Here is a 25,735-nt window from a genome sequence, read left to right as displayed (position 1 = left end):
TTTTAGATGATCAGGAAGAGCAGAGGAAATGAATATTGGAAAGTTCTGTGTGACTTCATAGGATTTGTGTAAAGGGAGGATATGTTAAGATTATGGTTTAAAAAGAATTTTGCAATTACCTTTCATTCTGTTTTAATTATTAAGCTTCTCTGTGGTCAATACAGGAAGCGTCAACTCTGCTTTTATCTCAGAATTCAGCATTACAGTATTCTCGGGGGCCAAGAATGAGTCCGGAGATTCTATGAATTTGGGTTGTGGGTTCTGAGATGATACAGACAACCACAACCCTGACCCATGCTAAAGCTTCCCTGACAGTCAGTGGTGTGAGGTTTAAAACCATGGACTTTGAACATAGATGCATCTTGAAGACATACTGAATGAAATAAGCCAGATGCAAAAAATAAATAAATAAATAAAAATACTATATTGATTCCACTTATATGAAATACCTGAGTAGTCAAATTCCGAGACAGTAAATAAAATGCTGATTCCACGAAATGGAGGAAAGGAGAAAATGGAAATTTATTGTTTCATGGGTACAGAGTTTCAGTTTGGGAAGATGAAAAAGTGATGGAGATGGATGGTGGTGATAGTAATGATATTCATAGCAGTAAGTTTTGAGATAAGAAACCTGGAGAGGCACGGCAGTAGATATGCTCAGTGTATTTACTGTCAATGAACTGCACCCTTGAAATGGTTAAGATAGTTGTCCATATGTAACGAATTTCAATGACTTTTTTAAAAGATAATTTAATTAAAAAGGTTGAAACAAATGTGGACCTCAGACTCTGGCTAATGGGACTCTGGATCTCACTTTGCCTCTGTAGACTACAGGACCTTAAAACCTTTGCTGTTTTAAGCTCCTACTTGACTGTTCTGGAAAATGGGAATAACCACATGGAAGACACAGAGATATATCAGATTCATTCAAGACACTGCACACATGGGTTGGGGTTGTGGCTCAGTGGTGGAGCACTTGCCTAGCACGTGTGAGGCACTGGGTTTGATTCTCAGCATCACATATAACTAAATGAATAAAATAAAGGTCCATCAACAACTAAAAAAATTTTTTAAAAAAGACACTGCACACCATATGCACAGCTTGAATTTCAATGCTTTGGGATCCCCCTTGACCTGTGGACATCAAGACAGAAAAAGAACCATCCCCTTGTTGCTGGACTTGGAGTTGGCAGGATTCAACGTCACATGCTGCCTGGTAGAGTTCTATGGCAGCACAGGTGTCCTAGTGTCCTATTGCCTCTATGACAAATATCCACAAACTTCGTGGCTTAAAATAATCCAAAACAACTCTCTTACAGTTCTCAAAGTTAGAAATCTAAACTCAAAGTGTCCATCAGACTGTGTTCCTTCTGGAAGCTTCAAGGGAGAATCTAATATCCCTTATAATTCCTCTGCTCTTTATTCCTCCCTCTCATTTGATTACATTGGAAATATCAGGATAATTCAGGATTATCCTCCTTATCTCAAGATCCTCAACTTCACTACATATACAAAGTCCCTTTTACCATGTAAACTAAAATAGTCTCACATTCCAGAATTAGGATATGGACATCTTAGCCAACCGCATCAAGCAGTCCATTTTCTCAGGAGATGATCAGACAGCCCATGTATATCAGCACAGAGCTCAGTGCCAGGAATAGAGAGCAACTGTGCTGTAGGTCAGACATCTCTGACAACAGATATGGCATGTTGAAAGGCTCTGGGTACCATCTTAGACTGTCCTTGAAAAAAATGCTCACTTTGGCCCTGCATTTTATTGTGCTCTTTGGATTAAAACTGGGCATGTAGACTTTGCCTCCCTGCAAAAGTTTATCTCCACAATGATTTGTAAGCTCCCATGAAATAGATCCACCTTCTACTTTATGTTTCTTACTTGAGAATAAAAGGTATTTTTATGTGATGCTTCTAAGCATGGGCTTTTGAGTCATTACACTGCCTCTATTCCTGGGCATAAAAGTTTTGGATCCTTGGTTGTCCACATCAGTAAAATAGAGATTACATTAGGTAGCACCGCATTAGTCACTAGAGCTGCCATAACAAAATATCAAAAATGGAGTGGCGTATGCAACAGAAATTCATTTTCTCATAGTTCTACAGGCCGAAAGTGTTGGGGAGGTTTGTTTCTTCCAAGGTCTTTCTCTTTGGTTTGCAAATGGTCATTGTCTCCCTATATCTTCACCTCTCTTCCCTTTGTACATTTCTAAATCTTAATTTTCTTTTCTTATAAAAATAACCCATCATAGCGGGTGAGGGCCCCCTCTTAATCATCTCATTTAATTTAATTATCTCTTTCAAGACTCTATCTCCAAATACAGTTACATTGTGAGGTAACAGAGTTAAGACTACAAATGAATACACTTTGAGGGGGACTAAATTCAGGCAATAACACGTTCCCATCTTTTAAAAAAATGCATGAGAATTAAATTAATTGAAGCATGCATAGAATCATCTTTAGGATAGTGCCTGGCATTTATAAATTTTCAATAAAATGTGAAGGCGGCTGCTGCTGCTGCTGCTGCTGCTGCTACTGCTATTGTTTTGAAAGGAAGTTTTCCAACACACCCTCCCACCCCTTTCTATATCTGCTATAAAATAGTTCACGTGTTGACAAGGGTGAAAAAAAGCTTCCTGTGCCTTCCAGTTCCTTTCAAGTTCCCTACTCAGCGCTTATTTTTATAGGCATGGCCATTCCTAAATACTGAGACATTACCAGTCAAAGGGGAGGCATTTTCAGTCTTTTGCTTGTGGTAGTGTTGATATGCTATTTAAAGGCAGGCTGCCCATCTTTCTGAAACGCTTATTATCAAGGCATTCCTGAGTCAACTTTTTCAGTCCAGCAATTCTGGCTTTGATTTTCATAGACCATTTTTGATATGGTTAGCTTATTCCCTCTAACTCCTGGGAGCCAGGATTTTTATCGTTCATAGAAAAACTGAGAGAGTCTCATTGTGGATTTCAGTGGCCTAGCTGGCACTAGAAATTCTGCCAGGGACAATCTAGTCCCTTTAAGGAGGAAACAAAGAGCTTTAAATATAGAGAAATCTCAAACATCCTTCCTGTGTCCATCAAAAGATGAGTATCAAAATGTTCATAGAAGCTTTAATCATAATATGTCAAGACCACTAACATCTCAAATCTCCATTGACAGTTAAATGGATAAGTAAATGGAATATGGCTCCATAATGGAAGGAACGAAATACTGATATACACCACAACATAGATAAAGTTGTAAAACATACTAAGTAAAAGAAGCAGTATACATACTATAGGTATACCCATTCTTATGAAGTCCTGGAACAAGATTATGGTTGCAGAAATCAGGGCAGTGGGTGGGGATAGAAGGGGTAACTAACTGGAAGGTGGGTGGGGGTCACTTTTTTGGATGTCAGAAATGTTCCTTATCATGATTTGGATGGTAGTTCCATGGACATACGTAAATTTTCTCATTAAGCTATTCATTTTCTGTGGGTGTACTTCATCACCTATAAATTATACTTCAAAATGTTTACTTAAAAGTCAGTCGATAAATAAAATATCATTCAACTAAAATATAAGAGAATTTATCATTTTTATAGGGTGCATTATTAGAAAAAAATATATTTAGTTTTTCATACATGTGTTGTTTCACAGACACAGCCTATATCTAATTTGTATGATGGCTGTGAAATATACTCTATTTTGAGCAGAGATCATCTCTCTCTTCCTTTCTCTGAAGTACTGCACAGCTGATTCTCAGAAGGAACATTTACCTCTCCTATCTAAAACAGCCACAATACACAAAGGGGCTGAATTCATCATCACCCAGAGACTAATCTGGAGATCTTAATGGATTTCTAGAGGACACAGAAAAGATGTGGTTTATCGATTCAGAACCAGAAAACCCTTAATCCATAACATACAGGAAAGAGTCAAGAGGAATAGAGGGACACGAATTCTAGACGAGCTCTCAGTTTCAAGCATGGAATAGGAAGGGACATGGTATAGTAGTCAATTGATAAAGAAGAAGTAATCAGGATAATTAATTAAAGGACAATCTGTGTGCCCTTGGGTATCCCTGGCTGTGTAGCTATCCATCCTAAACTTAATAGTGTAAAACAAAAGTCACTTAATTCTGCACAAAAGACACTTAAGGCTGTGATCCAGGGATTTCTACAGAGCATGAAGAAGATGACTTATCTCTGTTCCACATGTCTAGAGTCTGTACTAGAAGTCCTAGAATAGCTGGAGGTAAATGGCTGGGTCAGGAATTATCTGAACAATTTTTCTACTCACCATGACTTGAAGGCTGGGATCCAACTGGGACTGTTACCTGGAGCACCTGCATGTGGCCTCACCTTTATGCCTCATGGCAGCCTTAGAGTTTCAGATCACTTTCATGGCAGCTTGGGCTTCTGAGAGTGAGTTTTCCAGAAAATAAGGTAGATAGGTATTGCATGTCCTTGTAGGACCCAGCCTCAAAAGTTGTGTACTACCATTTCTGTCAAACTCTGTTGGTCCGAACGTCCCAAGCTCACACATATTCAAGAGCAAAGGACATAGATTCTCCAACTGTTGATGAGAGAAGAATTAAAGAATTCATAATCATATTTGAAATCCACCGTACCATGGAGCAGGTGAATCAGTTGGTCTTTTTTTATTATCATCAACTAACAAGTGACTTTCCCAGGGAAGAACTAGAAGAAATCATTTTTAAAGCAAATGAATATGTTTATAGAGAGGTTCATGACTGAAACAAAAAGCCTGAGGTATCTCTGGGCCGTAATAATGTTCAATATTGTAGAGGGACCTCTGATCAGGAAAAAAAAATACACTAAAGAACTACAAACCCCTTCTTAATTTTGGTTTTTGAGGATCTGAACCTGCCTACCTACAGTGCTGACCACACACCTTAAAATGAAATTGATCTACCTACACACACACTCAGAACCATTACAGAACCAGTAATCAGCCTTCCCATTTGGAGGAATTTGGGTAAATAGCCTTATACACCTCCAAAAAAAAAAAAAAAAACAAAACTCATGCTAGTTGCCACCTCACTGAGCCACTAACTCATATATAAAAGCATGTTTCCTAAAACTAGAGGCATTAGAGGAGGCTTTCCTAAGTTAGGATAAAAATGTATAAGCATCCAAAGATCATTCTGATAATAGAAATGAACTTTTTATTAAATTTCATTAGTATCCTGAAAGAGCTTCACTAGGATATTGAAGCCAGAAAATCAGAACAGGCTTCTAATTTTAATGAAGTCAGGGGAGTAATCAGTAAGAAATAATTTGGTTTTTTTTTTTAAATATTAAGTGTGACTCCAAACTGTGAACAATCATAAAAAGTACCAAAACAGAAGAATAGATATTACGATGACCAGAATAGAGATCTGAGAGACATAAAGAAGACTAGTAACCTTCATCATTAAGAGCAAAAACCATGAAGGAAAATATGATGGAAAAAAAATTAAGAAATATGGCAGATCAATCTGGGAGCCCCCAAATGAAACCTAACTAGACTTCCAGGAAAAGAGAGTGTAGAAAATGGAGAAGGGCAAGTCAAAAAATGTTAAATGGTAGGAAATTTCCTCTATACAGAAGGAAAACATGAGTATATTGAAAGAGTGCCAAGCACAAATACTGAAAACAAACCCATAGCTAGGAACATCTGCAGGCAATTTCAAAACATCAAAGCTAAAAAGAAGTTCTTAACATTTTCAGAGAGGAAACAGGTCATGGACAGAGCAACAGCATTAGACTAACTTTAGAATTTAATTGGCAACACTGACTGTTGGAAGACAATGGAACTTTAGACCGTCAGAAGGACAATGAATTCAGACCTAGAATTCCTTGGTTAGCTAAATTAACAATCCAATGAGAGATAAAATTAAAATATTTCCCAACAAACAAACAAAAAAAGGCTTCAGAATTTTAGTTCCCAACTAATTTTTCTTAGAAAATACTCAAGAATATACTCCAGCAAAATGAAAGTCAAAGCTAAGAAGAAGAAGAAAAAAAAAAAAGCTAAGAAAGAAGTTGACAACATTAACAAAGAAGTCCAATGAAGAGGAATCTCAAACAGCCCGCTGTGCAAGCAGGCCTGGAAATAAAGTGGTCCAAATGTGAAAAGAAACTCAGAGAGTTCTAAGATTTCCAGGAAGAGAAACAGAAGTATTTGAAAGTCAAATTTTCTTTTACCTGCATCTTCAGATGTTAGTAATATGGCAAAAAAAGACATATGTTTGAGTTTTCCACCAAAGCAAAAATATGTGCTTTCAACTCTGAAACAAAGATCTATGTAAGAAATATATTATGAATATGTAAATAAACGACAATATGGAATAGGTGTCTTTAAGGATGTTTCAGATAACAGAATCTCTTTTATCTTAATGTAAGAATATAATCTTTTGATTAGCAAATGGGTTGTGATGTACTCACAAGAAAAAAAAATTACATTCCTAGCACAAGTACTTAGCACATCAGCGAGTAATTGTCACTTACTAGTGGTGATAATACCATTGTTACTTATTTTTTTCACATTTAGGATCAACCTTTAGATAAAACAGGTAACTTAAGGATGGTCATAGACTAGAATGTAAAAGTTCTTAATTGTTGACAATGTTAAGAATCAGATTGTCTGTGAGAGAAGTTTCCAAGTAGAAGATGGGAAGAGGAGGTGCCTGACATCCTTGTTCAACCTAAGATGGAATCAAGAGATACTCCTAAAGGCTAATGGAATGCAAAATAAAGGAGAAATTTTTAAAATATTTGTTAGCTAAATAATGACAACCTTCAAAATATTAGAGGCAGAAGGAGATGTAGGGAATGATCCAAATTAGCTAAGTCTTTATTTTTCATGGTGATATTTCAATAGATGATATCTAAAGTACATAAATCTGGAGTCATTAAGATTTTTTAAATTTGGCATTACATAAATTAAAACTAAAAACTAAAAGACCCCCAAATGAAAATCATTACAAGTGTATGCTGCTGAGAGGTGAGGCAAGGGACAGTTGCTTTTGAGTTACGGACCCCTAAGAGCTATTTAATTTTTTAATATGTCAATAAAAAATTTTTTAGTATAGGAATGAGGTCTTTAAGATACACCTAGAGGAACTAACTTTCAAATTTCCAAAGGATTGAGGGAGAGGGAAACGGGGAGGAGAGTAGCAATGACAATAGCTGTCACTTGTTACAAAGGTTGTATTATGTGCTGGGCAGTGTTCTAAAACAATTGCATGTATCAATGCATTTGATCCTCAGAACAGGCTTCGAGAGAGATGATGTTATTAGTCTCATTTTGCAGATGAGGAAATTAAGGCAGAGACATAAAATGATAGCTTGCCTGAGGTCATATAACAAGTGACCGTTGCAGACTAAATTTGCTTTGCACTCAGGGATTCTGGCCATGGGTCCTTGTTCTTCACCACCTTATCATAGTGTCTTACTCATGCGGGCACAAGCATATCATTTCTTCATCTTCCCTAGTAACAAGGATTCAGAAGAAAGCAAGATACAGAGGTAGGAGCAAATTATTTGTGGTTAATTTTTGACACCTAAAATAACTAAAAGCAGAAATGTTAAGAATGGTTACTTTGGTGAGCAAGATTGGGGTAGGTGCAAGGTTTTTATTCATTTTATGCTCGACTTGATTGATTTTACCATAATCACTCATATTACTTTAAAATAGAAATAAGTTCTAAAGTTTGTGTTATAAGAAACCTACAAACTTCAGTGAACTTTTCATTTAAAAGCAAAGAGAAATAAGAAGAAATTTATGAAAACTCAATTTATGACCAACCGTTTGTCTCCCAAGATTGGAGATAATTTGGATAAGGGTACATGACTTATGCAACCAAGTGTGCTCTTAGGAAATATGATTTTGTTTTGTTTTATTTAAAGGGAAGTATTTTATTTAAATGTTATTGCTAATGCTACTATCCCATTTAAAAGTTCCATGTGATGAAATAGACTTCTCCAGCTTGGTGACTAAGGTAAAGCTATAGCACTTCTGAGACCAGGCCAAGGTAGAGAACCAGGGCCTCCCTGAGCAAGTCTGAGCCCAGAAAGGCCTGCAGTGGGCCCAGGAATCTGGTCCTCAAACAGACCCAAGTGATCCTATGGTCAGATAAGGTGGGTACTAACCAGCAAATGGCTAACCACGAGGACTGTGCATTTATACAGGCCTGGTTCAAAATGTAGCTCTATCACTTTCAAACCGTGAACCTCCGTAAACATTAATTGACTCACATGTAGCCTAGGAATAATAAAAGACTGCAAGAAAAAAAAAAGGAATTTGTCTTAGCTCTTTTTGATGCTGTGACAAAAATGCCTGTCAAAAACAATTTTAGAGGAAGAAAAGTTTATTTGGGGTTCATGGTTTCAGAAGTCTGAGTCCATAGAAAGCCAGCTCCATTCCTTGGGGCTCGAGATGAGGCAGAACATCATGGTGGAAGAGGGTGGCAGAGGAAAGTGGCTCACATGATGATCTGGAAGCAGAGAGAGTCTAAGCTCAGCTCACCAAATATATAACATACCTTCAGTGACCTACCTTCTCCACCACACCCTACCTGCCTTCAGTTACCACTCAGTTAATTCCCACCTGAGGAGGGACAGGTGTTTCCTTACAACTGGGAGCTACTACCTAATACCCAGAGGGGTTTTAGCTGAAGTTGGTGGTCCTCGAATTTTCTCTTTGAACACATATTTTGTTTTAATTCAGATTAGCTCTTGATTTGCAACAGTCTCCTTTCAGTCCAACTTTACATAGAAATCCTAATTGGAAAAGCATTCAATCAACACTTCCAGTTCTCGGTTAACTGATGATACCAGAGAACGCTGGATTTTTCCAGGTATGAGATTAATTCACTGATTGGTTTTAGGTTCTCATAGCCCAATAATTTCACCTGTGAATGTTCTTGCATTGTGTCATACATGAGCTAATGGAGGACACTTAACATCTACACCATAACAGTAAGTAAAGTGCTTTGGATGGTGTTTGGCAAATAAGAATCTATTTTAAAATACTGGCTATTATTGAAAGGGATTCGGCCATGAGGTCCTGGGAAACAATCTAACACCAGGTCCTCAAAGGTCCCAAATCATTCAGAAAGTTCTTTCCTAGGAATGAGATGGGATGCTACCGCGAAAGCCACCATTTACAGATGTTCTTGGTCCCTAATGCAGACATGCACAGTATTCCTTTCATTCCAAAATCTGAGGATCTTCTCATACGTTTTTGCATGGATTTTCACACACTACTGGGGATATGGTGTGGGTAAATATTATCATGAAAGAATAAAACTGAAGCGCGTAACAGGGTACTATTCCTGGTCACATAGTACTTTAAGGGTTAAGGTGGGAAGAACCTTAGGCCTCCAAGCCGCAACACTCAGTAAAGTAGGAAGGATGAGAGGAAGGCCGGAGGCTGCACCCAGAGCCCGTTCTCTCTCATCTTAGCTTCCTGGGCACAATATGAGCACATATTCCTATTTTTGTCCTTTGCACCCTGCCATTTGATTACATGTCTGATCCTGTAAACAGCTAAGGTCCTCAGTACTCTCTGCATTTACATTTGCAAACTGCAAAATGAACATCAATACTTAGATGCCAAACTGTTCCCAAGTTTTTGGCTAAAAATATATATATATATATATATATATATATATATATATATATATATATATATATATATTCAGGTTTTGAGGGGAAGAGTTTTTGAATTAGCTGGGTTGAACTATCGGTTGCCTTGGCCACCCAGTTCCCTGGGCTCTGTGCTTTATTGTTTGATACAGATCAAGCCTAGATGTGCTATTGACGTATTAGCATGTTTTAGTCCTCAATTTCTTTATCACGGGGATAAAATATCTTCTCTGAACACATTGTGAAATGTTCTTCTGTTCAATTTTCATAAGGGTCATAGAAATTATTTAAAATAGATAATCTGAAAATCGGCTGGGGCTAGATGAACCACAAAGACAAAGCAATAAATATCTTTGAGTATAGAAATATCACTATTCACTGCTGAGAGAAGAGCATGGCCTATATCCTCACCTGAGAAGGGACAGGTGTTTTCTTACAACTGGGAGCCGCTACCTAATACCCAGAGGGGGTTTTGGCTGAAGTTGGTGGTCCTCACATTTTCTCTTTGAACACATACTTTGTTTTAATTCAGATTAGCTCTTGATTTGCAACAGTCTCCTTTTTAGTCCAACAGTACATAGAAATCCTAATTGGAAAAGCATCCAATCAACACTTCCAGTTCTCGGTTAACTGATGAAACCAGAGAATGTTGGATTTTTCCAGGTATGAAATGGAAACTTCTAAATCTATATCCAAGCCTGTGGACTGAAAAACAGCTGGATCTCCTATTTTTTCCTGTCCCCTTTCTTTTCAGCATTATCAATGTTTAGAGCAACTAGAGGGAAATGAAGCACCTGGCCCTAAGATTCCATTACAGGTTCTCCAACACCATGGAAAACATCAGTTTCTGGATTTCATAATATTATAGACATCAAATACAAATGCTAACATAATTATCTATGCAAAGTTGAGGGAGGACCTTACTTCCAGAACCTTAATTCATTAAGTCCCAAGTTTTCAATTCTATGAATATGTCCATGAAATTGACACAGGTACACTAATAGGTTGGAGATCAAATATAGAGCTTACTTTATAATTTATCACCATTAATATTATTAGTGAATAATAATTAATATTATCACTAATCATTCACCTCTTAGTTTTCCTAAAATACGAGATCTCTAAAAACATACTTATTTCAAATTATCGTGGTATATTTGTTGCTCAGCTTAAGTTTTTTAAGAGTTCCATAAATGTAATGATGGGACATAAGGGTTAAAATCAAAAACTGGTCTCAAATACATGGTCTCTGCTGTCCTGTTTCTGAAACTACATATTAACTTCCCCTAGTATCAACACTTGGAATGCCAAGAAGCTCCACCCTATTCTAGAGACCAGCTCCTAGGATGATATATTACAGATCAGGATATTGCAATGACCTCTCATACTTGCAATTGTCATTTTAGGTTTTGTGAATGATAAAAGGAGAAATATTTACCCCTTAACATTTATCTGGCTACTAGGCTGATAAATTAAAAACTACAAGGCTGAGAATTTAAAATAAATTCTGCACCACTCTTGTTTCTATTTCTTTCAATTTCTTTTCAATGGAGACGCCTTATAAGAGAACAAGAATTATGGTTTTATAATAGTAAAAAGGGAGGATTGTCCTGGCTTCTTAAGCAGGGTTGACTCTAGAAATAGGAGAAGTAAGAAGCCCTCATTCCTACCCCATTCAAATGGAGCTTCTCATTTGCAACTATGTCCTTCCCCCACCCCACCCCTCCACACAGTTACTTTCTGCCTCCTAGATGGCTTCCCATGCCCACTGTATCATGTCCAGACCCTACTGTTGCTCCAAGTGGGAGTTGTGGGCACTTCCTCCCACCAGTGTCCAATTCTGTTTTTCCATTTCATGGATGAGACTCTGACTCAGGAATTTCTCTGTTCTCTAAGCCAGCACTTCCAACACTGTAATGTGCACATACATCATTTGGGCATGTTATTAAGACACAGATTGTGATGCAGCCAGTCTGGAGCTGGGCATGAGAGTTGCATTTCTAACAGGCTCCCAGGTGATACTGATAATGCTGTTCCAGATCAGACTTGGGGTACATAGAAGGAGGCATTTGTTCAGCTGGGGAGAGTATCTGTTCAATCCTCTGAGGGCTAACTTCAATTCTGCACTTATCAGTCTGAGATAAGAGAATGAATATTGTGAGCCACTTTAATTCTTCCTGGAAAACTATTAAAAAATATAGCCAAGTTTCGGTCTATGATAATGGGCAAAACAGCACACAAAATCAAAATCTACAGATAGCCCCAAAAGAGTGGTTTTGCCATTAGTTTCAACTTACCCCACCTGAGTTCTTATCAGGATAGCCAGAATGGACTGCAAGCCACATTCCCTTCTGTCCCCCTCGTTGAAAGGACAATTAAATTACCCAATGCCAGGAACTAAGAAGGAGTAGAATCTCAGAAGTTCTATTGCCAAAAAATAGATTCAGAGGTCAGTGAACTTGGATAAGAAAAAAATTTACATCTTTATTCTTACTAACCACTTATTGTCTAGCATTTCTTGTCATTATCCATGAAACAGCCAATCATAGTTGCATAAGCAATCCCTGTGACATCATCTCCAATTGCAATGTAAGGTACTATCATGCTGTGTTATGGTTACTACAGATACCCCCAATCTCTCTCCTCATTCGTCCCTACTTTGGAATGACTATCTCTTCTTATATTAAGAAAACTTATCAGCTCTTGTTAATGAAGGAATGCACATATTACTAGAGACTCATTTTTCAGTGCTCAGATAACTGGATTTCAATTCATCAGTTTTGTAGTAACTCTATGTTATTTATTGTATACCTTTTAATACCATTCTGAAAAGAGATCCGTGGAGTATCCAGGGATGCCTGACACAGAAAATATTTAAGAACCCCCACCACGTTGAATCCTGAACAAATGAAAACTGGTTGCATTCAGCACTGTCAGTACTAATCAATATAATTCTTTCAGGTCAGGGCTTACAAATGTGTTCTTCTCCAAGGCTGAGGTTTACAGAATAAGTGAATGAAGTAGTCACCGAAAACAACAGCACCTAGTCATGGAGTTGGGGGCTGATGATAAGCTGAAGAGCACATGTTCTATCTAAAGAGGGTGCTAAAGAGGGTCTTCTAATCAGATCCACAGTGACACAGGGTTGCCTGGTCTTTCAAGTTTTCTGAAGAAATCCAAAAGTCTTGGTGTTGTGAAACACCTTCATACCATACCTTACCCCTCAAAATTGGAATGTACGTGTTAAGAGCTATTTCAATTAACAAGTAACAAAGAAGACCTAAAACTCATCAGGCCAAACAACCAGAATAAAGTAACATTCGATACACAACTTGAAATAATAGGTAATGTAGAAAAGGTTTGGAATAAGAATACTTATTCCAAAAATCATTAAACTTCTACTTGTGTTCTTATCCAAGGAAAGACAAAATAGTTATCTTAATCAGCATTCAAAATATAATCAGTAGCAACTTATTAGCAAATAATAATTCAGGACACCCATTTAAATTTGAATTTCAGAAAAGCAATGGGTATATTTATGTTATATATTCCATAGGATATTTAAGGTATGTATATATTAAAAATTGCTTAGTGTTCACCTGAAATTCAAATTTCACTGGACCTCCTATATTTTATCTGACAACATTATTAATAGAGCAACTCCAAGTTAGGATGGAGGAGTTGATATTAAAACTAATATGTAGCAGGCAGGGTGGTACACACCTATAATCCCAGCTTCTTGGAAGGCTGAGGCAGGAGGATTGACAGATTGAGGCCAGGCTGGCAATATACTGTCTCAAAATAAAAAATAAAAAGAGCTAGGTCCTTAGTTCAATCCCCAGTGCCCCAAATAAAATAAATTAAAAACTAATATATAATATTAACTATAATTGCATTTTAATTAAATTTAATAAATTTAATTAAAAACTAATATATAATATCAATTATAATTGCATTTTTGTTTCATTTTGTTTAACATTTTTATTGAGGAATCACCTATAATCAGAAAAGTTCCCATGACTATATTATAAGTATGAAATGAAATGCTCAATGGCATTTCACATACTAAGCATTCCCAGGAATCAACATCCTGAGAATAATCTTGCCCCCCCCCACACACTTTTAGACTCTACTGGCTCAGGGAAATACTATTTCTGACTTGAAACAGCATGAATTAGTGTGGCCTGCTTTTGAATCAGAGGTATCAGGTTGTATGTTCATCAGCTTTCCATTGCTGTAAGAAAATACTTGAGAAAATCAACTTAAAAAGAGGAAACGTTTATTTTGGCTCACAGTTTCAGAGGCTTCAGTCCGTAGTCAATTGATTCTGTTTCCTCTGAACCTATGGTGAGGCAGCACAGCATGGCAGAGAGTACATGGTGAAAACAAAGCTTTTCTCACCTCATGATCAGAAAGCAAGAGAAAGAAAGAGGAGGGGCTGAGGTCTCAACGCCTACTTTAAGGGCATGCCCCCAATGACCTCCCTCTAGGCCCAGCTCTCAAAATCTCTACACCTCCCGATAGTACAAGATGGAGGTTAAGCCTTTAATACTCGGGTCTTTGGGGGACACCTAAGATCCAAACGATATAAGATTGTATTGTAAAGATTACAAAACTTGTGTGTGTGTGTGTGTGTGAGTGTGTGTGTGTGAGTGTGTGTACTTACTTCGATCATCAGATTATTATGTGTTTTAATCAGGTTTTTCAGAACTGTGACCAAAACATCTGAAAAGGACGACTTAGAGGAGGAAGAAGTTTATCAGGGGCTCACAGTCTCAGAGGTCTCAGTCCGTAGATAGCTGAAATCATTACTCTGGACCCAGGTGAGGCAGCGCATCATACAGGAAGGGCCCAGTGGAGGAAAGCTGCTCTGCTCAGGGCAGGGTTAGGAAGCAAAGAGAAAGAGGGGAAGGACCACAGGGAAGATGTTCCCAGTGACCCCTGCACCAGCCATGCCCCCACCTGCCTACAGTTACCCCTCAGTCCATTCAAACTAGGACAAACTGATTGGGTTCCATCTCTCACAGTCCAATCACTTCACCTCTAAATATCCCTGCATTAACATAGAAGCTTTGGGGGACACCTTATATTCAAACCATGACATTGTGTAAATTGTGGTTTTGATTAGATCAGACTCTGCCAGTGCCCACCCATGATCCCTCACCCTTACCAATTCATTCCCACCAGCCTGACTTCCAACTGCAGAACTTCATTTCTTTGTCTGAGAATTCTTCCTAGCCATGGAAGCCTCAGTTTTCTGCCCTTAGGGTAAGAAACTACCAGGACATTAACACTCCTGGGTTGCAATCCTCCAACAGTGACTAATAGGAGTGGGTAGATAAATACCTCAGCTTCCTCTTTTTCCCCTTGGCTGAATCAAGGGAGAAAAACATATTCTACATGATCTCCCTGGGGGTCTTCTCTGGGATTGAGCCCATTTGCCCACTGCTATAAATTTCTTATTATTTTCCTTCTGCCAACTGCTTCCTTTCCCCACTCTCCCCAACAACGCTTCCTAGAATCACCTCCTCAAATAAACTATTTTCATCCAAATTTGGCTCTGTTTCTGGGTGGATCCAAGTTCACACATCTGGTAAAATGAAATTACCCTAAACACACTACATTTATCCAACAAACTTATATCAAGTACCTAATACTGCCAAATGCTGTGCTAGGCGCGGTCACATCAGCATCTGGCAGTGAATGCAGATGTCCCTGAGTGGGCAAAGGGCTCCAGGGGCACAGCAGACAACAGCTCTGTAGCCCCAAGCCCATCATTTTCTCCCCCACAGCAAAGCCAGTTCCCTTTGATTTCTGATATATGTGTGTGAACGCTCTAAACTGTCATATTTTGAAGATCTTGCAGGCAATAACTTTCACCGAAAACTATCATTCATAATGCTGAGGAAGATTGAGAAGACACTTCTGAGCCCCTGGTTGCATCCAGGTCATTACAAACATCTGTGGTTACTGTTCAGCATACTCAATGAAGAGTATGTAAGAAATTACCCTATGTTTGCACCGTCCTGATGCAGCCTCTGTTCTATTTAAATATATCACTAGTAGCTATTTGTTGACTTGTTATTTATTTTCCTCACATAAAACTAGAGCTCCAAATGAGTTTTCTTTGGAAAAAGATAAAACTGAAAATATGGATTCATTTCATGGGCCCAGTTGTGAAGATTAATAAGCAGCAGTTCACAATGTTTTGCAAAAGCATGGCATTGTCTTTTTCCACGGCCTAGTTATTACTGTCCATTTTCAATAGTAAACTTGTAGAAAGTTGAGTCTTTTAGATTTCAGTGATTTTCCCCAGCATAGAAATCTTTTTAAAATATATTTGAATAATGGACAGATGGTAGTGCCAAGATTCCCCTCACCTGCCTGAGCTACAGTGCTATTGGTATCTTCAGAATTTGGCCAGGGACACCCCAGCCATGTCCTAGCTCCAGTTTGTGTGGCTGTATTCTCTTAGATGAGAATTGCCTATTAAAAATTGTGTCCAGTCAAAAGCTTGGAATAAAATTCATATTAAAATTTTCCAAATCTTTTTTTCCCTAAAATTTGTGTGAAATAATGTTGCTCTGAGATGATAGCACACTCATGTCATAAACCATTATGGTGTTTTGTCTGTTCCAATAGTTTTCATTTAAAATTTTAAAAAAAAAAGCACTCACAAATTTAAGGTGTTTGTGCCTTTTAAAATGTGCCTGCAATGTCAAATTCCATTATTCATCAAGAAAAAATGTCATAAATATTACATCATATTATATTCAAACACACTATGTATTTCCATTTGTACTGTGTTTAAGTATGTATACATATTTACAATACATATCCTTATACACAAAATATAGTTTTATCATAAACAATCACTTTTAACCTTCTTAGAGGAGCAGGAATTCCAGAAGACAAGATATTGTGTTTTCCTCTGTTTGGGAAGTGTGAGGGTTTTTTTTCCCCCCCTGCATTATGCCACTCTGAAACTAAATGAAATTATAGGAAGGAAACTGAAAATGCATATTCAATAGAGAATGAGAATGTGTGAAATGTATGCCAGAAATAGAAAAAGAAATATCAAGATGAAATTCCAGCTGGGAGGGATTCCTAGAGCTATAGGGGGAAAACAGTCTCTGGCTGAATTTATGGAGGAGTTTGCCGGCAGATGGCCTTTTGTAATCTGCACCATCTGTGTTGTTGATCAGTGAGGTCAAGGGTAGAGTTACTCACTGTTGGTTTTCTCCCAGGACCCCTATTCTGGTCTCTTCACCATAACGACTTGTCTATCTTCCTTGCATTTATTTTGCAAAGTGCTGTGGATGATGAGCTGTCTTCTCATCAACCTGCTCAGGGTTGGGGGAGACCTGCCAACAGATGTAAAAGGCCTCCCGTTTCAATGCAGAGATGTCGTGTTCCTCTCTGCCAGAGAATCAGGAAATGTGTTCAGGGCCTGAGTCAGATAGTTGCTGGCCTCCATATCACGATTTAAAAAAAAAAAAAAAAAAAATTCTTTCCCTGAGAAGCAAAGGCAGCCATGTGGACCCCATTCATATTTGTAGAAAAGTGAAAAGCATTCACTTACAAAAAAGAGAGATGAATTTCGTTTTTGGAAACTAGGCAAATGGACAAGTAGTTCCAGTATTTATTTAAATGATTCTCTTCTAGAACAGATCCATACCTAGGCTGTATCCACAACTATAGCCATTGTCTATATGGCAACTCCTTTATGCTTTGATCCCTTGCCCTGAATCTCCTTAAGAGCTGATTTTTAAATTTACCTGTGGCCACTACTTTTTTTTATCTTTCAGCCTTCTTCTCTTTCTCCCTTGAGTTATTTTCTCTCATATACTTGGCCTGATGACTTAAGTAATGGAGAGAAGAAAACCCCCATGAGAGGAGATCACAAATGGGCCTCTGCCTTTCATCCTGGCTCCCAGGGAGACACTGTAGCATAGTGTATGTGTACACGCACTTACAACCGAGGCTTCCTGGGTTCAAACTCCAGGTCTTCTCTAATACTCCTGGTATGATCTTACCAAGTCTATCCACTTTGATAAGCTCAGATTTACTGGTAAATGAGAATAAGCCAGAGCTTATTAGGTTGCTGTGAGAATTGATTAAGGTAACCCTTTTAATATTCCCTGGTTGCAGGAAATATCAGATTAATATTTGCTGTTGTGGTGAATGGTGGTGTCAGGTAAGATAAGTGGACACCAGTTCACGATCACAGCCCTTATGATAAATCTTACAGAATTGTGAATGATTTGGGGTGTGTCCCTTTCTTTAATTCCCCCTAGCATGTGGAAAGAAATTGTCCTCGGCTTTAATTGTGCTCCAGCTCATCACATATATAAGGGAAAAATAATTGGTTTTGCTAAGGGTGGGCTTTGAATCTAGGGCAGAGATTTGATGACAGTCCAGACTTTGAATAAGATTCTATTTATAATAAGAGAAAATATAGCACTGTACACTCAAATTTGACATCTAAGCCTAGTACAAGAAGTATTTCTTGCAGCAGTATATAACACAGAATAATCTGTTATATTTTCTTATTATTAATTTTTATATTTCATATATTTATATTATATCACATATACTTATATTGTATATAATTCTGTGAATATATATTTTATAATTTATATATACTCAGGGCTTAACAAGGCAACCAATTCTTGAAGCTTATTATGGAAAACAAACATCTTCCGGTCTCACCAGCACCAATTTCTCTCTCTTCTGAGGCAACTACTTTCCACTAGATTGGGTTTTCCTGGTATGTGTTTAGTCTCTAACATTCTTAGGTGGCAGATATTTGGTTTTTCACTTGCAAACATTTCCCACTAACTTTGCAGTGTCAAAGAGAAGGATATAGGTCTCTTTTAGCCCCACCCAATGCTACTACCCAACATCCTATCAATCCCAAACAGCTTTGAGTTTTAATAGACAGTAGTCTGTTTAATTTAGTATGACTATATTACCATTCTTCATAACTGAGTCATTAATATATGATTCAATGTTGTTGTTTTACTTGAGTTTTATAATTGCCTATTTTGTTGGTTTTTGTTTTCTCAGTTTTTTTAAGTTCTGTTCCTAAAACTCTCTAACCTCTTCTCTGTAGATTCAAAATTATCAGACATTTCATCAATTTTCTCCTTTTGGCATTATATCCTCTGTAGTCTTCTAAACCTGCTCTCTAAGACTGCTGCAAAAGTTTCATTTGGAAATTCCTTTTACCTTTCTTCTATAATATGTCACCATTATTTTGAAATGTTCCTTCAATAATTGTTATAGATTCTAGTTGCTAAGTGTTATGTTCTATTATAACCTGATTTTATATAACAAAGGACTCATTCCCTGATTTTGATGGAGTATGTCCTCCAGTAGTTTTTCTTCCAGAAAGAGTGCATCAGAGGTAAAATTATTAAGACAACTGAAGTTTTGTTTATTCTTTTCACATCTTTAATTAATAAGTTGTTTGGGCATAGAGTTCCATGTTGAAGCCATTTTCTTAATGCTGAAGACACCCCCATTTCCTTCTATGTTCTGTTTTTTTATTTTTTTAACTATAATGTCACTTTGGTTTTGATTCTTTATAATAAAATTTCTCTCTCTCCCCGAAACCCTACTCCTTTCCTTTCTTTTCTTTTTTTCTTTGGCAGTGCTGGGGATTGAACCCAGAGCCTCGCATTCTAAGCAAGCATTCTACCACTGAACTACATCTCTAGTACCCTCTCCTTCTCTCCTTTCTCTCCTTTTTAGTAGTTTTTAAGATCTGTACTAAGTATTCTGAAAATACATGATTAAGCATCTTGCATGCATTTTTTTTTCCACTGTGCCAGACACTCAGTGGGCCTTTTGAACTCTGAAAATTAAAACGTCTTTAACTTCTGGAAATTGCTCTTTAACTATCTAATTATTTACTTCCCTCTGCTTTCTGGAACTACTGCTCTTCAACTGCTGGATCTCTTGTTCTCGATTAAAGAGAGTGATAGGCAATAGTTGAGCTACTTGAAATGAAGGAAAACGTTTGAAGATTAAATTCTTGAAGAACCTTTTCAATTGTCTTGCTTTCAGTGCAATCTTTAACACCACTTCCAGAACTTTCCCCACTACCAGATGAATGAATGGTCAAGTATTCTGCTTTTCAGCTTCCAAAACCATACCACTTTGCTCATCTCTTCTAGTCTTTGTGGCTTTTGAGTTTATAACTTGTTTAAAATACACCCTTTTCTATTATCTTGTTAGAGTGTAATAAGAGTGATAGTAATATATGTGCTCAGTTTGCCATCTTTAACCAAAACACCAAGGCATTTGTTAAAAGAAATTCAAAATTGATATTTGCCTCATGTTCAAAGCCCATTGGCATGATTATGATACACAAATATTCAAGACCTTTTATGACCTGTGGCAAATGAACAATCTAGTCCAATTTAATCTGCTCCATGGATGGTGAGAAATGACTGCAGATTCTGAGTTTACCATACACACAGAGCGAGATGAAAGAGTAAGGAGGACTTTGTATTTGCACTGAAGTGATCTCTGAGGTGTGACTCCTCTTCTGGACAATACTGTCATTAGTAACTTAGAGCTGCAAAATCAAAACCTAACAAGGAAAGATTAGCAACAGAAAATAGCTAAGTGTCAGTATAACAAGTGGAAGCATATGTTTAATGGGAAAAGATGGGCCTCATTATTCATTTATGGTTCTATTTAAGTCATATCTTTCATGCTATTTGAAACTAGAAATCCCTCTCTGGTTTGACTCTGCCTGGGCTTTGTAGATGGCACAGAAGTCGAGGGACAGCAGAGGAGGAAAAGCCTGTCTTGAACCTGGGATCCCTAATTCCCATTATCTTTGGTGCACTGTGTGACTGTCACTGGGCCACTTGAGAGTGCCGACCTTTGCAGTGTCCTTTTACACTTAGTAGGCCAAGGGCAAAAGTGGCCAAACAAATGTGCTCTGGACATGGGGTGACAGATGCTGTTCTAGGGAGGAAGGATGCAGGGAGCTCTGAGTGACAGCCCAGAGACCAGCTTCTGGCATGGCTCTGTGGACATTCCCAGATATTTTCATAAGGGTCTTCCAAAAGGAACCTATCTATGAACAGAGAAAAACTACTAAGTGCCCCTCAAAAAGAGACTTTGAACTTTTCCCCTAGAACAGGGGTCGGAACCTGGTGCCCACAGCTCCCTGCATATCCCCATGATGCCCAGTCCTGTCCCCACTGCCCTCCTTATTAAACCCAGAGACCTTCTTCTCCTGCAGCTCTTGGTGCCTCTAGCAGGGTGCCTACTGATCTGGTCTCAACAAAGCCAGCATCTTTTTATGGGGACATGCTCCCACTATTAAGATGAAAATTTTCTCTAGAACCACTAGGCAAATCAGTTAATGCCAGCCAGCAGGGCCAAGCACATAACAGAAATGAGGCAAGAGGGCTCTGAGGGGACTGTACAAGGGGCTTTCCTGAGCCCAGCTCAGGTGCTCCTTCCATGCAGGAATAGCACCTGTGTCAGACGTTACAGTCATTGACAAGTTAAGTCGGCACCTCTCAAGCCCTTGATGTTCGGGACGTTAGGCAGACCTGTTCCTGGGGGCAGGAGAGTCCTTCAGTGAGTACCTACTCTGGGGTCTGTGGCACCCTTCTCAGCCCGGTGCCAGGACACCCAACCTTCCCTCTTTTCTTTGCAGGAGTCAGACGTGGGTCACAGTGGGGTGGATGATGCTCCCAGTTCCCCTGGGTCCCTTCCCATTGTCTGTCACTGGCCATTTTCCCCTAACCCAGTTGTTGCAGTTGAATTCTGTCTTGGTTATCTGCCTCTCAGAAGATTTAGACTGAAACGCCTAAGGACCCTCAATAAATTCCCATTGATTGGCAAACTGATCAGGTCCCGGATAGCAGACGTAGGTATGAGATTGTCTCTGGTTTATCATGGGTCAGAGCCTGCAGGAGTCACGCTGTTTCACTTGCACGGTCTGATACACTGTTGGGTGTTCTCTTTGTGTCCCTTCTCCTTTAGGTTGTGGCTCTCTCCTCCTGGTGTCTGCTGAGGGACTCCATCTACTACACGCTGTCTGTGGTCGCGCTCATTGTGGTAAGTTGCTCTCACTTCTCGGCACCAGGGTGATGTGTGGCTCTTCCTTTTGTCTCAAGGACACTGGTGGAGAGTGAGCAAGTGTCTATCTATGCATGGAGACGGACTTTGTTTCTTCCAGTTACTTTGATCACCCAGAACCCCTGATTGGCCATGGGGTGCTCAGGACAGGAGTTTTGACATACATCATCTGAGTCCATGAGAGTTCCGTGACCCTCCTTTCCTTCTCACCTGTCTCATGGCTCTTGGTGACTCCCTTCCCCAGGATCCCCATTTGGGGAACTTATTTCTTCCCCTTCTCATTCTGTACGCTCTCCCAGAACATTCCCTTTCCTGCCCCAGCACCCCTTACCATGGCCACCTTGGTGCCAACACCTCCACACCTGCATTCCTAGCCGTGACCTCTCCCTGAAGTCCAGATGTGGATAAATAACTCTCTGCTAGAGTCTTTATGTACCAAACTCAACATGTCTCTGACTAAACTTTTGATGCGTTCTCCTATATTTCATTCCCCATTCCTATCCTAGCCATCCAACCCAAAAATATTAAGTTGATCTTTCCCGCAATTCAGATTACACCCATTCAGCTTATTTGGCCTGTGGAGTTCCTTCTCATAAAAATCTCCTCAGCCTGCACTCCCATTTCCCACTGAGGTTCATGCTTTCTGCATCCATGGCCTGAACTGAGAGAGCATCTGTGCTACAGATCATGGCAGGTCAGGTTGCAACACAATAGCATGACTGCCCACCCTCTCCTACCCACCAGTCAATCCTCAAGAGCCATCCAAATGTCTAGCAAGAATACCTGTGAATGCCAATTTCTTGATTAACCATCAGAGGCTCCTATGGGGAAAAACTCCAATACCTTAGCTTGCCAAGCTGAGCCCTCCGAGAGAAGATGGTGGCAAATTGGAAAGAACAGTGACATAGGAATTAAGAGATCTGACTCCTAATTCTGGTCCCTACATGTGATGGTTAATTATACATGTCAACTTGACTGGGGGATGCTGGTGAAATTTTTTTTCCCCCGGGTGTGTCTGTAAGATGCTTCCAGAAAAGAATAGTATTTGAATCAGTGGACTGAGTAAAGAAGATCCCTCTTACCAACGTGGATGGATAGCATTCAATTCCTTGAGGACTCAAATAGAACAAAAAGGCAGTGGAAGAGTGAATTTTCTCTTTCTGCTTAAGATGGATCATTTGACTTCCTCTGCCCCGGACATGAGTGCTCCTGGTTATTGGGCTTCCTGACTCGAACTGTCACTTATTCTATTGGCTCTTTGGTTGTCAAACCTTTTTGGGTTTGGACTGAACTGCATTGTTGGTTTTTGTAGATGGCAGATTACTTCTCAGCCTCCTTAATAATGTGAGCCAATACCTCATTATTAATCTAATGCACACATGTAGGCGTGTATGTGTATATATGTACACATATAATTTCCTCTTTGTTCTGTGTGTCTGGGGAACCCTGCCTAATATACCTCCTTTCTAGCTCTAATGACCTTGAAGAAACCAACTGCTCTGGCTTCAGTTTTCTTACCTACAAGACAGGAAAAGCTGCACTAAGGGATCTGCACACCTGTTTCACAAAGCCTTTACCTATAGACTGTGTTATTGCAACTCTCTGCATCAATAAGATAAATATGATGTTTGATAAGAGACTTTTCACAAGAAGCCAGACAGGTTCTTCAGTTCCTGATGTTGAAAATCTTGGGTTTACAAATCATCACAAGGTCTGCCCTGAAAATTGGGTTATACATGCTTTAAACCTTATCCTCCATAGCTCCCAGGTTCAAAAAGGAATAACTGGGAGGATTGAGCAGAAGGGGTTGGAATGCTCTGTGGGAACTGATGACATCCTCCATCTTTTAAAGTCCTGGTTCATAGACCTAAGGACACACGGGAATGTTGTGTTCTTATTCTCAGTTGCTATCTGTGGGAAAGGTTTGATCATCTGTCACCTAGAGGTCTCTTCACCTCAGCCAGACTTCCCAAACACTCTTTCTAGCAAGATTTGTGCTTCCATGGACCAACCCATGCTGCTCAGTGCACCGTGCCCTTCTGGCCCTTCTAGGGTATTTCAGGATGATTTTTAAATTTTAAACTTATTTTTTCAAGAGACACGTTTAGAAGATAGTGTAAGTTAACACAATATGTTGCTAAAGTCCAGAAAGAGATGACTATGCTCATAAAGAGATGTCCTGGAAGCACAGACTTAGTGATATCCCCTCCCAACAGTCTTTCCCTGCTTTCAGCATAGACACCTCACGGACTGTGTGAAATAACTTGTCTTCTGTCCAGGGTATCTTGACTTGTCCAAGATAAAATAAATGTAATGGCTGCTAATGATGTGTGAAGAAATAAAGAGGTTCTGCTGCTTCTGGCCGCAGATGACACTGTCATCCAATCCTGGTCTTTGGGCCAAGCCACCATCTTCCCTCAAGGTGTGGTACCTAAATCACAGGACTGAGTAGCTGAAGGAGCAGGCTGCCAGGGCAGCTCTGCTTTTCTTGCAGACAGAAACAAACTGCAAGATAAAATGAGTCTTTGCTATCACCTGAAGATTTGGACTCTGTGTTTATAGACCAGTTGTTTAAAATTAGAGTTGTTTTGAATCAAACCTAGATTTTGAGGAAAAATCACATTTCTTCATGGTCAAGAAGCGATGGAAAATATCAGGTTTGAGTCTTCAAGGCTAGGTCTTGGTTCTCACTTGGTTCCATTTCCTTCCTGTTCTCTCTCTTGCTTCTTGGTTTATGATGTGAGCAGTTAGCTTACCTCCTGCCATAATCTGCCAACCTTGCCAGAGGCCCAAAACAATAGGGCCGCTTGGAAATGGACTAGAACCTCCAGGCTCATGAACTAAATATACCTTTTTTCTTAATAATTGCTTCGATGTGGGGACACTGTGAAAGTTACTTTGCTGAGTGCTGTGCTTCTTGTAGGGAGACTCTGTTTTGCTTCTTAGGTAAGATTTTGAGTCTCAAAATCCTCTACCTTCTGTGGGCATTAAAACAGGGGCATGCTTATTTGAAATGCAAAACCCAGGGAATTTCATTCCATAGATTCTGGGTGAGGATCCAAGAAGTTGTATTACAACCAGCATCTTCCTGACCTCTAGAGGACGGGGACGCTAGCAGCCCTACACTGCATTTTGAGAAACACAACTTTATGGCTGAAAACACTTTCCCCTGGGTATTCACTTGAGGCCTAGCAATGATGATTTTTAGAATCAATTTAAAGATTCCCAAAGGAACAGAAATGCTGGCAGTCTAAGTAGCTTTCCTTTGCTTGGATTCCTGACTTCTGTTCTTCTGGGTGGATTATTTGAATCTTGTTAACTGGTAGTCACGCTCCCAAGGGTCATTTGCATGTGAGACTCAAAATCTTACCTAAGAAGTAAAACAGAGTCTTCCTACAAGAAGCACAGCACTCAGCAAAGTAACTTTCACAGTGTCCCCACATCTAGATTCCATGCCTCAACCTCAGGCCATAGCTCACACACACTCTAGCTTTTGTCAAGGTTTCCTACTCTCTTTCTAGGTCTCCCCAAATATCAAGATAATAAAATCATTTTTCTTCCAGTTTTCCTTATGTAATACAGATTTCTTTATAAGATTCTTCCATAGGAACTTAAAACTCCTTTATTTAAAACTACCTTCCTCCTATCCACAAAATAATTATTAACCTTCCCAAACAATTTATGTAACTATTAGAGTTTTTTTTTAATACTTTCTCCCATTATATGGTTCTGAAATGTTCAGAAGGCATAACTGTTGGTCCCCTGAGGTTGGAAAATAAAGAGCTCATTCACCCACAGGGTAAATCAGGATTAAATGGGACCAGATGCCATTTCTATATACATACTCATCAGGGGGTCTTTCAAAGACACACAGAGGAGCCTCAAGGACAAACCACGGGGCCTGGAGATCCAAATAGCAGGCAGAAAGGCTTCTCCTGAGATGCTGGTGGCAACGAAGGGGCAGGGCACTCAGAATA

At 39.1% G+C, this 25,735-nt stretch overlaps 1 protein-coding gene across 1 annotated transcript in view; it reads left to right on the top strand.

The window, feature by feature from the left end:
- The window catches only part of Slc24a3 (solute carrier family 24 member 3), a 520,120-nt gene that overhangs the window by 434,334 nt on the left and 60,051 nt on the right, over positions 1 to 25,735 (top strand). Inside the window, exon 7 of the mRNA XM_078051346.1 lies at positions 21,663 to 21,737. Within this exon, the coding sequence (XP_077907472.1) occupies positions 21,663 to 21,737 (75 nt within the window). The remainder of the gene's footprint in view (positions 1 to 21,662; positions 21,738 to 25,735) is intronic.

Source organism: Ictidomys tridecemlineatus, chromosome 5 (genome assembly GCF_052094955.1).
Source record: "Ictidomys tridecemlineatus isolate mIctTri1 chromosome 5, mIctTri1.hap1, whole genome shotgun sequence".
Classification (NCBI taxonomy): domain Eukaryota; kingdom Metazoa; phylum Chordata; class Mammalia; order Rodentia; family Sciuridae; genus Ictidomys; species Ictidomys tridecemlineatus.
This window is presented reverse-complemented; position numbering and strand designations above follow the sequence as displayed.